The sequence below is a fragment of the Ictidomys tridecemlineatus genome, chromosome 5, assembly GCF_052094955.1.
Source record: "Ictidomys tridecemlineatus isolate mIctTri1 chromosome 5, mIctTri1.hap1, whole genome shotgun sequence".
In the NCBI taxonomy this organism is placed as follows: Eukaryota; Metazoa; Chordata; class Mammalia; order Rodentia; family Sciuridae; genus Ictidomys; species Ictidomys tridecemlineatus.
The window spans coordinates 38,882,738-38,895,682 of NC_135481.1; the positions used below are offsets into that span (position 1 = coordinate 38,882,738).

General features: G+C 36.9%; 1 protein-coding gene and 1 non-coding gene across 5 annotated transcripts in view; one reads left to right on the forward strand and one right to left on the reverse strand.

Annotated features, from left to right (window-relative positions):
- Positions 1 to 12,945, forward strand: part of Exd1 (exonuclease 3'-5' domain containing 1) — a 55,582-nt gene that overhangs the window by 34,354 nt on the left and 8,283 nt on the right. For all 4 annotated transcript variants that reach the window (XM_078049787.1, XM_013358592.4, XM_078049788.1 and 1 more), the window contains 4 exons: positions 2,255 to 2,359; positions 2,439 to 2,519; positions 7,435 to 7,578; positions 10,095 to 10,286. In XM_078049787.1, the coding sequence (XP_077905913.1) occupies positions 2,255 to 2,359; positions 2,439 to 2,519; positions 7,435 to 7,578; positions 10,095 to 10,286 (522 nt within the window). The remainder of the gene's footprint in view (positions 1 to 2,254; positions 2,360 to 2,438; positions 2,520 to 7,434; positions 7,579 to 10,094; positions 10,287 to 12,945) is intronic.
- LOC120887090 (small nucleolar RNA U13) lies at positions 11,020 to 11,123 on the reverse strand. The gene has a single exon (XR_005730258.1). It is a non-coding gene; the product is annotated as a small nucleolar RNA U13 (small nucleolar RNA).

Here is a 12,945-nt window from a genome sequence, read left to right on the forward strand (position 1 = left end):
AAATTTATGTAGCACATTGAAAGACAATTATATTTTCCAAAGCACAGTGAAAGACAATTCATTTGTAAAGGCTACGACTTTTAACATGTTGAAATACTCAGAAAGATGGGTCAAAGCTGGGAAAGATTATTATTATTTTTAATAATATGGGTATTGATGTATCTTGATTCATAAGTTTTACACATTTTCTGTGAACATTTACTGTAGTAAAAATGCTCCTTTTAGCACCTACATAGCACCTCCTAACTTAGTTACATCACAATTTTTAGTTAAGACAGAATTCAAGATTTATGTTAGTAATACTATGTCTTGAACTGTTACTTCCTGCTGATCCAGATTTTCTTTTCTTTTCTTGAACAAACTTTTTATTTTTCACAGAATTAATAAGTACTCAGTCCCACAAGACAGCCCCTCACTTTAGATACCAGTCAGAAGCACAGGACACAACCTGTATCTGATTATAAATTGGGAGTTCCCACAAATTGCTTTTCAGGTTTAATTAATTTGCTGTAGTAACTCACAGAACCCAGGAAAACATTTTTACTCACATTTACTCATATAAGATAAAGGTTATAAAGGATGCAGATAATCAGCCAGATGGAAGAGACCCATAGGGTAAAATGTTGAAAAAAGGGGTATGCCACCCTCCAGAAACTTCCTTATGCTTAGCTATCCAGAAACCCTCCAAACTCAGTCCTTTTGTGTTTTTATTTATTGTTTACTTTTTTAATTTTTTTGGTACCTGGGGATTAAACTCAGGAATACTTAAGCACTGAGCCACATCCCCAGCCCTATTTTCTTCTCATTAGCATATAAAAGACACTCATCACTATGGAGGCTCCAAGGGTTTCTGAAGCTGTAAGTCTGGAAATTAGAGGGGGATTAAATACATATTTCACATATCACAATTAGAATGGCATAGGTGAAACTGGTAAACATTAAAGTTAAGACTGTAGCTGGGTGTGGTGGCACATACCTGCAATCCCAGCTGCTTAGGAAGTGAGAAAGGACAATGGCGGGGGCTGGAGATGTGGCTCAAGTGGTAGCTTGCTCGCCTGGCATGCATGTGGCCCAGGTTCAATCCTCAGCACCACATACAAACAAAGATGTTGTGTACACCGAAAACTAAAAAAAAAAATTCTCTTAAAAAAAAAAAAAAAAGAAAGGACAATGGCGAGTTCAAAGCCAGCCTCTTAGCAAGACCTTGCCTCAAAATAAAAAATAAAGAGGACTGGGGTTTGGTTCAGTGGTTAAATGCTCCTAGGTTCAATCCCTGGTACTAAAGGGAATAAAAAAGTTGAGAAGATAAATAGTGGAAGTCTTACTCACCAGCTTATCCTTTTCTTTTCTTTGAAAAATTACAGTGATTGTGTCTGTTATACTGGAGATCCAACCCAGGGCTTCACGGATGCCTGGCAAGCACTTTACCATTGAACTGTACCCCAAGCCCCACTGTATCTTTTTTAACTATGTAGGATCAATTTAAACTTGTTTTCCCTAAGAATCATTGAGTATCTATTATTTATTTAACACTGATGGTGTTAAATATTTTATCCATGTCTTTTTTTTTTTTTTTTTTCTTTTTTCATGTGTGCTGTACTGGGGATTGAACCTAGGGGTGCTCTACCACTGAGCTAAATTTCTAGCTCTAGTCCTTTTACTTTATTTTATTTTGCTACCAGGAATCCCAGGAGTGCTTTCCCACTAAGCCACATCCCCAACCCTTTTTATATTTATTTTATTTTGAGACAATGTCTCTATAAGTTATTTAGGGCCTTGCTAAGTTGCTGAGGCTGGCTTTGAACTTGTGCTCCTCCTATCTTACCCTCCTGAGTCACTAGGATTACAGGTGTGTGTACCACCACACCTGGCCCATCTCTTGTATTCTTTTTTTAATATTATTTTTTTAGTTTTAGGTGGACACAATATCTTTATTTTATTTTTATGTGGTGCTGAGGATCAAACCCAATGCCTCATGCATGCTAAGTGAGTGCTCTACCACTGAGCCATAAACTCAGCCCCCACGTCTTATATTCTTTTTTAAAAAATTTTTTTCTTAGTTGTAGTTGGACACAATACCTTTATTTTATTTTTATTCATTTTTATGTGGTACTGAGGATCAAACCCAGTGCCTTGCACATGCTAGGTGAGTGCTCTACTGTTGAGCTACAACTCCAGTCCTATGTCTTATATTCTTGTTCTTCAGATCCACTTCCACACTTGCTCCTTATCCTAATGATGTGGTCTATTATAGGTGGCCACAAATAGCCGAGTTTACTTATTTGACATTTTCCTTCTGGGAAGTCGAGCTTTCAACAATGGACTTCAGATGATATTAGAAGACAAGAGAATTCTAAAGGTGAGTATTTAAGCTGATTTCTTTGCCAGAAGATTAGCAACCAGATTCTAATAACTGTCTCCCTCTTCTGATTCCTTAGGTCATCCATGATTGTCGCTGGCTTTCCGATTGCCTCTCTCATCAGTATGGAATTATGCTGAATAATGTCTTTGACACACAGGTACTTAAAGGAAAACACTGGATTCAAACCAGTGCATGACATCTGGTAGAAAATAGTCCTTGTTCTGATAAATGATCAAAAGTCTCTTTCTCTCTCTCTCTCTCTCTCTCTCTCTCTCTCTCTCTCTCTCTCTCTCTCTCTCTCTCAGTGCACCATTTCTGCCCACTTCTTATATAAGATGTTTATACAATATGTGAGAACATTTGGTGAACTAAAAAAAAAAAAAAACTGCAGAAAAGTTAAAATTACTTGGTCATTTGTTTTCCTCATTTTGCTCCAGAATTTGTCAAATAAGAAGCAAAATCCATTCTCCATGCCATTCAGAAACTTTGAGCAGTTTATGTGTCATTTAAAGTCTGACATGGGAAACTTTGTGAAATGAGCAATCACATATTGGTTTTTACCATCTCTGTACCTCAGGGGTATAGATTGTTCTGTCTATGCCCCCAAACCCTATTCTGGCCCAAAATAGCTGAAGAGGTATGATTTGACTCATATCTATGAGGCCTTAGAGAAATGAGAAAGCTGCTGGGCACAGTGGTGCATGCTTGTAATCCCAGTACTTTGGGAGGCAGAGGCAGGGGAATTGGAAGTTGGAAACCAGCCTCAGTAATTTAATGAGATCCTGTCTTTAAAATAAAAAAGGGTTGAGGATGTAGCTTAGTGGTAAGGTGTCCCTGAGTTCAATCCCAGGACCTAAAAACAAAAATGAAAAGAGGCGGGGACTGGGGTTTTGGCCCAGTAGTAGAGAGCTCGCCTAGTATTATGCATGAGGCACAAAGTTTCATCCTTAGTACCACATAGATATAAAGTAAAGATATGTGTCAACCTAAAAAAAAAAAAAAACTGAAAAGAAACCCAGGCATGGTGGCACATGCCTGTAATCCTAGCAACTCAGGAGGCTGAAACAGGAGGATTTCAAGTTCAAAATCAGCCTTGCCAATTTAGTGAGGTTCTAAGCAACTTAGTCTGTACCTGTCTCAAAATACCAAACAGAAAAGGCTTAGGCTGGGAATGTAGCTCAGTGCCCCTGGGTTCAATCCCTGCTGCCAAAAAAAAAAAAAAAAAAAAGAGAGAGACAAAAATGAGAAATCTCTTGGGGCTGGAATTGTAGCTCAGCAGTAGGGTGCTTGCCTCACATGTGTGAGGCACTGGGTTAGATTTTCAGCACTGCATATAAATAAGTAAATAAAAGGTCCATCAACAAGTAAAAAAATATGTATTAAAAGATGAAAAATCTAGATTATGTTAGCTCTTAGAGCTGACTTACATTTTTGGCTTTTCTGTGAGAGCAGTAAAACCACCAGTTTTTAAATGGTTTTGTTTTGTTTTTGTTTTGTGTACTTGGGTTTGAACCCAGGGGTGCTTTATCTCTGAGCCACATCCTCAGTCCTTCATTATGCATTCTTTATTTTCTTCTAGTTTTTAGGTTTATGCCAATAAAAGGGATACATATACCCAGAACTGTGAAGAGGAATTAAACTAATGAATTGGCCAATTATTTTTGAGCAGCAATTCCTAAAAGTTCAATTTCATTACTATGTATGATTCAATTTTTCTCTTTATACATGTTTATAATAAATTTTATGTCATTTATCTTATTTTCATATTCCTTTGGGGCTTCTCTCAAGAGCTTTGACTATATAGCATAGAGATGTCTTCTATGCTATGCTTACTCCAAAATGTAAGAGAATTGTTCATTGTTCCCTTGAGACCATCAGGTTTCTTTTTGAGGGGGTGAGGAGATGGGGTACTAGGGATTTAATCCAGGGGCAATTTACCACTGAGTTAAGTAACCAGCCATTTTTTTGAGATAGTCTCACTAAATTTCTTAGGTCCTCACTAAATTGCTGAGGCCAGCCTTGAACTTTTAATACTCCTCCTCAGCCTCCCGAGCCCACAACAGTGCACCTGCTCCATTAGGCTTCTTGATTAGAACTCATATGTATTTCTAGTGTAGCCTCCAGCATATCTTTCCAAAATTTTCTTTTTAGATTTCCATAGTGCAAAAACAGGAATTTAGAATTTTACCAATTTGTTTTCCGTTAATGCAGTATATTTGTTTTCTATTCTTGATGTAACAAATCACCACAAATTTGGTGATCTAAAACAACACAAATACATTATCAAACAATTCTGGAGATCAGAAGTCTCAAATCACTTTTCCTAGGTTGAAGTCAGTGTGTCAGCAGGGTTTCTTATGGAGGCTCTCAATGGAAGAGACTTTCGTTTACTTTTTAGTATCTAGTGACTACTTGTATTCCTTGCCTTTTGGTCCCTTCCTCCATCTTTAAAATGCATCTTTCTTTTCTCTGTTACCACCACTGGGTCACCTTCTCCTCTGACCATAGTAAAATCTCCCTGTCTCCTTTTTAAAGTATCACTTGTGGGCTGGGGTGGTCACTCAGTGCTAGAGTGCTTGCCTAGTGTGTGTGAGGCCTTGGGTTGGATCCTCAGTACCACATAAAAATAAATAAATAAAATAAAGATATTACATCCATCTACAAATAAAAAAAATAAATATAAATAATACTAAATACAGCTAAAAAATTAAAAAAAGAAAGAAGGAAACACTTGTGGGTGTATTTAGAGTCCACCCAGGTGATACAGGATAATCCCCTCATCTCTAGGTCCTTAACTTAATCACAGTGGTAAAGTCCCTTTTGCCATATCAAATAATATTCAAAGGTTCCAGTGATTAGAATGCCATATTATGGGGATCATTATTCAGCCTACCATAAATAGTTATTGCAATTATTTTTTTAAAAAATTAATATTTTTTTAGTTGTAGATGGACACAATACCTTTATTTTATTTATTTATTTTTATGTGGTACTGAGGATCCAACCCAGTGCTTCAAACATGCACTGAATCACAACCTCAGCCCCTAGGTATTGAAATTCTTAATTTGATTAGCTTTTCATACCAAAACTTTTATTAATAAAGTTGCTAATAGATAATAGAAAATAATTCTCAAATTTATTTTCCTTTGCCCAGTCCTTTCCTTTCTTTTCCTTTTGGTTCACACAGGCATCAAAGTATAGTAAATGACATTATACTAGGCAAATAAAAGAAAGTGGATAAGAAAAACTTTACCCAGGTTTGGTGGCATATTCCTGTAATCCCAGCTAGTAGAGAGACTAAGATAGGAAGATGGCGAGTTTGAGGCTGGCCTGGGCAACTTAGTGAGACCCTGTCTCACAATTAAAAAAAAAAAAAATGGTGGAGGGAGGGAAGTTCATTGGATTAGACAAAGGGAAATGAGGGAAGGAAGGGGGTTTGGAAATAGGAAAGACAGTAGAATGAATCAGGCATAACTTTTCCTATGTTCTTATGTGAATACACGACTAGTATAACTCCATACTCCATGTTTTTTTTAATTTTTTTTTTTTAGTTGTAGATGAACTTAATACCTTTATTTTCTATTTTTACATGGTTCCGGGGATCAAACCCAGTGTCTCACACATGCTAAGCAACTGCCATACCACTGAGCCACAACCCCAGCCCTCCATGTATGTTTTTTTTTTTTTGAGTGATGTCATACTCTTTTTTAAAATATTTATTTATTTATTTTTAGTTGTAGTTGGACACAACACCTTTATTTCACTTGTTTATTTTTGTATGTGGTGCTGAGAATTGAACCCAGGGTCTCGCACATGCAAGGCGAGCACTCTACAGCTGAGCCACAACCCCAACCCCTCCATGTATATTTAATATGCCAAAATATACTCTACTGTCATGCATATCTAAAAATAAAAAATAAAAAATTTTTAAAAACCTTTAAGGGCTTGAACTGGGTATAGTCATGCATGCTATAATCCCAGGGGCACAGGAGGCTGAGGCAGGAGATTCACAAGTCCAAACCCAGCCTCAGCAATTTAGCAAGGCCCTGAGAGAAAGAGAGGGAGAGAGAGAAAAACAATAACAGAAAAAAAGTCAGTAGTTTCTACTTTTAAAAATTATTTCAAAATAATAAACAACTTTAAATTTCCTGGTGGTGTGGCCTAACGTGGATCCTTGGGGAAAATGGTATTTAAAGTATTTCTCTTAACGGGCTGGGGATGTGGCTCAAGTGGTAGCGTGCTCACTTGGCATGAGTGCGGCCCGGGTTCGATCCCCATCACCACATACAAAACAAAGATGTTGTGTCCGCCGGAAAAACTAAAATAAATATTAAAAATTCTCTCTCTCTCTCTCTTTCTCTTTAAAAAAAAAATAAAGTATTTCCCTTAAAATAGTTTCTTGTTGTTGGTTTTGGTACTGGGGATTGAACTCAGGGATACTTAAACACTGAGCCACATCTCCAATCTTTTTTTATATTTTATTAGGACAGGGTCTTGCTAAGTTGCTGAGACTGGCTTTGAACTCCCAATCCTCCTGCCTCAACCTCCTGAGCTGTTGGGATTACAGGTGTATACCACCACACCCAGTTTAAAATAGTTTTTAAGAGAGCTAAACTAAAAACTTAAAATAGATTTTTTTTTTTTGTACCAGGAATTGAACCCAGGGCTATTCAAGGTATATTCAACTACTGAGCCATATCTCCAGCTCTTTTTATTTTTATTTATTTTATTTAAGTTTTTTTAAATTGTCAATGGACCTCTATTTTATTTATTTATATATGGCGCTGAGAATTGAACCCAGTGCCTCACACATGCTAGGCAAGCGTTCTACCACTGAGCCACAACCCCAGCCCTTATTTTTTTAGTTTGAGACAGAGTCTCACTAAATTGCTTAGGGCCTCACTAAATTTCTGAACCTTGCTTTGAACTTGAGATCCTCCTGCCTCAGCCTACTGAGCCTCTGGGATTATAGGCATGACTCACCACTACTGGCTAAAATAGTTTTTAATATAATTTTGAGATAGTTTTCTGTATACACTTAACTGGTTAATTTGTCTTTTTTAACACTGCAGGTAGCAGATGTCCTTCAGTTTTCCATGGAAACAGGTGGCTTTCTTCCAAATTGCATCAGTACTCTGCAGGAAAATTTAACTAGACACCTTAAAGTAGCCCCTAAATATCTCTTCTTTCTAGAAGAAAGACAAAAACTGATTCGGGTAAGTATTAAGGGATATCCCATTTGATGTTATTTTTTCAAGTGTTTTCTTGAGCACCATTAATAGTCTATTATATTGCCAGGTACAATGGTACATGCCTGTAATCCAAGGAGCTTTGGAGGCTGAGGCAGGAGAATCACAAGTTCAAAGACAGCCTCAGCAACTTAATGAGGTCCTAAGCAACTTCATGAGAATCTGTCTTAAAAAATAAATAAATAAATAAATAAATAGATAGATAGATAGATAGATAGTCTGGATTTTTCTAAATTGTTGGTGCCCCTGGCTGTTGGCTGCCATGTAAGCATATGAGCATTGCCAGAATCTTAGTTGTGCCAAGTAGAAAAAGGTTTCAGTTGGAGAAAAGATTTGTTGATTATCATTTTTAAAGTACTCTGAAATAAAACCAGGCTTTCTTGAGCCTACCTATAATCCCAGAAATTTGGGAGGCTGAGGCATGAAAGATTAAAGTTCAAAGCAAGCCTCATCAATTTAGTGAGACCCACTCTCAAAATAAAAAGGGCTGGGTCTGGGTAAAGAGGAGAGAGGGGTGGGGAGAGGGGTATGGGGGCAGGAAAGATGGTGGAATGAGATGGACATAATAAATTACACATATATAAAGTGTACAATTTGGTTAGTTTCAACATTGGTATATCCCTGTGAAATTATCACCAAAATAAGGGGGAAAAATCTGTATAGCTCCCTCTCCATGACCTACTGTAGAAATAGAATAAATCAGTATGTACGTATGGATTATTTCATTTAACAGAATTATTTTGAGAGTTATCATGTTATAGTATGATAATATACTTCTTTTTGTTGCCTAGTTTTATTCTCTGGTGTGCATATATCACAGTTTACTCATGTGTTGCTATGAATGGTATGAATTTTTGTGGATAGGCTTTTGTGTTGATGTATACTTTTCACTTCTATCTGACAAGTATCTAGGAATAGAATTGACAGATGATATTGTAGATGTTATGTTTCACTTCCAAATTGTTTTCCAATTGGCCTCTATTTATTCACATTCCCATCCAGAAGTGTATGAAATTTCTAGTTCCTATGCATCCTTGCCAACACTTGGTCACTCTTTTTAATTTTAGTCATTCTTATGGGTATTGACAATATATGGTTTTAATTCAACACTCATAGTGTTGAGCATCTTCTGTATTTATTTACCATCTGTATGTCATCTTTTTTTTTCTTTTTATGGCACTTCGATTCAACTCATGGGCACACCCCCTTTTTATTTTGAAATATGTTCTTGTTAAATTTCCAAAACTGACCTTAACTTGTAATCCTCCTGCCCAGCCTCCTTTGTCACTGGGATTGCAGGTGTGAACCTCTATCCCTGACTTATTTATCATCTTTAATTTTAAAAAGTAAGGTAAGACCTGGCCAGTCACTGTGGCACATACCTGTAAATCCCAGCAGTTCTGGAGGCTGAGACAGGAGGATGGTGAATTCAAAGCCAGCCTCAGCAATGGTGAGAAGCTAAGTAACTTGGTAAGACCCTGTCTCTAATAAAATACAAAAATTGGGCTGGGGATGTGGCTCAGTGGTTGAGTGCCCCTAAGTTCAATCCCTGGTCCCCCCCACATAAAAAAAGTAAATTAAGCCCTGCTTGGTGACTCACTCCTGTAATCCCAACTACATTGGGGCGCTGAGGTAGGTGGATATCAAATTAGAGGCTGGACTGGCAATTTAGTGAAGACCTTTCTCAAAATTTAAAAAGAACCTTGGATAAGCTCAGTGATAGAGTGCCTCTGAGTTCAATACTCAGTACCAGAAAAACAAAAATTAAGTTAGGTTGTTTGCTTTCTTTAAAAAAAAAAAAAAAAGTGGGGGTGGGGATTGACTCGGTGGTTAAGTGCCTCTGGGTTCAATCCCTGGTAATCCCTTGCTCTTACCCCCCAAAAAAGTATTGTGAAATATAATTCCATGTTGGGATAATTGGGAAATTTTTGTAGGAATTTGGATTAAGCTGGGTGCTGTGGCACACCCCTATAATCCCAGTGACTCCAGAGACTGAGATGGTAAGATTTCGAGTTCAAAGCCAGCCTAGGCAATTTAAGATGTTGTTCAGTGTTTAAGCAACTATTTCAATACCCAGTACCCTCCCCCCCAAAAAAGAAAGTGAATTAAGCTGATGGAAACAAAATTATCCAAGTTATTTCTCCCAAAATAATATAAATTTTCTTTATATTATGAAGTATCCTTGAATATAAACTTAGATCATGACCATACTGTCTACAAATTTGGACATATACTCCAGTCTGCTGCCTCCAACTTTCAGAACTCCTGATTGACCAATATCCCTGTGTCTCTCATGCACCCTGTATATGTATGGGTATGGGTGCATACATGCACTCAGAAAGCTACTGATGGTGTGAAAGTAGGAGGTAAAAATAGAAGGGAATAACAGTATTTTAGATTAAGCAACCTTTATACAATTATTTTCTGTAAAGTTTTACTTACTCTTTATTTAAAAAAAAAAAAATTTGTTTGGGTGTTTCTAGGAGAATCCAGAAGTGTGGTTCACAAGACCTCTTCCACCCTCTTTGCTGAAAATTTTGGCCCTGGAGGCAACCTACCTGCTACCCCTTCGCTTGGTACTTATGGATGAGATGATGTCTGATCTAACTACCCTGGTGGATGGGTACCTAAACACCTATAGAGAAGGGTCTGCAGACCGGCTTGCAGGCATGGAGGTATGTGCACCTCCTTTTCTGCAGTTTTTGCCTCTTCCTCACGAGGGCACAATGATACCTATTCATCATAACCATAGTAACTTTCATGGGCAGACTTAGTGATAAATATTCTTAAAGAGAATATGGTTTGTGCTTGATCCATCCCTTTCAGCACCTTTTCCCCAAATCATCATGTTTCCAATGAATGTTTCTGTCAATCAAGTAAACATAAGATTTTATGAATTATTTTTAATGCAGCCAGAGTAACATAAGAGTGTATAAGTAAGCAGTTGGTGACAGATAGATAGATAGATAGATAAATAGAAAATAAATAAATATAAATATGTACACACACATATATATATAAAATAAGTCAACCATCATAAGTCAAAGACTGTCTGTATATGAGACAGAGTTTACAGCTGACAAAGCCCAAAATATTTATTCAATTCAATATTTATTCAACTTACTACACATTGTATACATATATATATATTAAAATACACACTGTACTTGATAAGTATGTACAATTAATATGGCAATTAAAAATAAAGATGTAGGGGCTGGGGTTGTGGCTCAGCTGTAGAGCACTTGCCTAGCTTGTGTGAGGTGCTGGGTTCGATCCTCAGCACCACATAACAATAAATAAAATAAAGATATTTATTTTACTAAAAATATTAAATAAATAAATAAATAAATAAAGATGTATACAAACTCCACTTAAAATGTATGATATTTTGCTTTTTTTTTTTCATGTCAGACCAGAAATGTGCCAATATCATAGAAAGGCTTGAGGAAGGAACATCTCACACAATATCATGAAAACCTAATTATCATGTTTATGAACTACAAAAGACCTATATATTTTTATTTTAATGTGTTATTGGATTCTAGTTGCAAACATGGTTCAATATTAGGATATTTCTCCATTTTCCGTAGAGCCAAGAAAGATTTATGATTATCTCATAAATGCTGAAAAAATTTGTATAATCCTTTACATGCATTACTGATTAAAGTCAGAATGGATGGGTACTTTTCTAATACACTGGGCCAGGCATGGTGGTGCATGCCTGTAACCCCAGCAACTTGGAGACTGAGGCAAGAGAATCACAAATTCAAAGCCAGCCTCAGCAGCTTAGTGAGACCCTAAGCAATTTAGCAAGACCCGGACTCAAAATAAAAAATGCAGGCATGTAGCTCCATGGTGGAAAAAAATCCCAGTACCAAAAAACAACAACAAACAAACAAACAGCTGTCATAAGCAAAAAGAAAATTTAACAAAATAGTAATAATATAAAAGTTAATAGGTTTTCTAAATCTATATAAACAGCTAGAAAATATAATAGGAGAAAACATCCTATGTATAGTTGTATCAAAAAATACAGGTTGCCAGATGTGGTGGCGCATACTTGTAATCCCAGCAGATCGGGAGACTGAGGCAGGAGGATTGCAAGTTTAAGACCAGCCTCAGTGACTTAGCAAGGCCCTAAGCAACTTAGTGAGATCCTATCTCAAAATAAAAAATAAAAAGGGCTGGGGATGTGGCTCAGTGGTTAAGTGCCCCTAGGTTCAATCCCTGGTACCAAAAAAAACCAAAAGACATAAATGAAGCAAACATTTTAATATTACTGCACAGTGTAAAGGAACACTTAAATGAACGAGAACACTAAAAATTTTTAGCTATTGATTATTCCTAAATTAATCTTTGAATTTAATTCTTTTCCCATAAAAATAGTAACACCATGGGGCTGGGGATGTGGCTCAAGCGGTAGCGCACTCGCCTGGCATGCATGCGGCCCCGGGTTCTATCCTCAGCTCCACATACAAACAAAGATGTTGTGTCCGCCGAGAACTGAAAAAAAAAATAAATATTTTTTAAAAAATATTTTTTATTGGTTGTTCACAACATTACAAAGCTCTTGACATATCATATTTCATACATTAGATTGAAGTGGGTTATGAACTCCCAATTTTTACCCCAAATGCAGATTGCAGAATCACATCGGTTACACATCCACATTTTTACATAATGCCCTATTAGTAACTGTTGTATTCTGCTACCTTTCCTATCCCCTACTATCCCCCCTCCCATCTTTTCTCTCTACCCCATCTACTGTAATTCATTTCTCTCCTTGTTTATTTTCCCATTCCCCTCACAACCTCTTATATGTAATTTTGTATAGCAATGAGGGTCTACCTTAAAATAAATAAATATTAAAAAAAAATAGTGGGGCTGGGGATGTGACTCAAGCGGTAGCGTGCTCGCCTGGCATGCGTGCGCCCCGGGTTCGATCCTCAGCACCACATACCAACAAAGATGTTGTGTCCGCCGAGAACTAAAAAATAAATATTAAAAATTCTCTTCTCTCTCTCTCTCTCTCTCTCTCTCTCCTCTCTCATTCTCTCTTAAAAAAAATAGTAACACCTGGATTATTATGACAGATTGTCATTACAGACTTTGTAAAAACCAGTAAATATGCAAGAATAGCCAGGAAACCTTGGGAAAAGGAGTATGCTGAAAGAAGACTGGCTTTGTAAAATATTAAAACAAAGCTACACTAAAACATTTTTTTAATTAACTTTTTTTAATATTTATTTTTTAGGTATAGATGGACACAACACAATGCCTTTATTTTTATGTGGTGCATGAGGATCGAACCCGGGTCCCCACCTGTGCCAG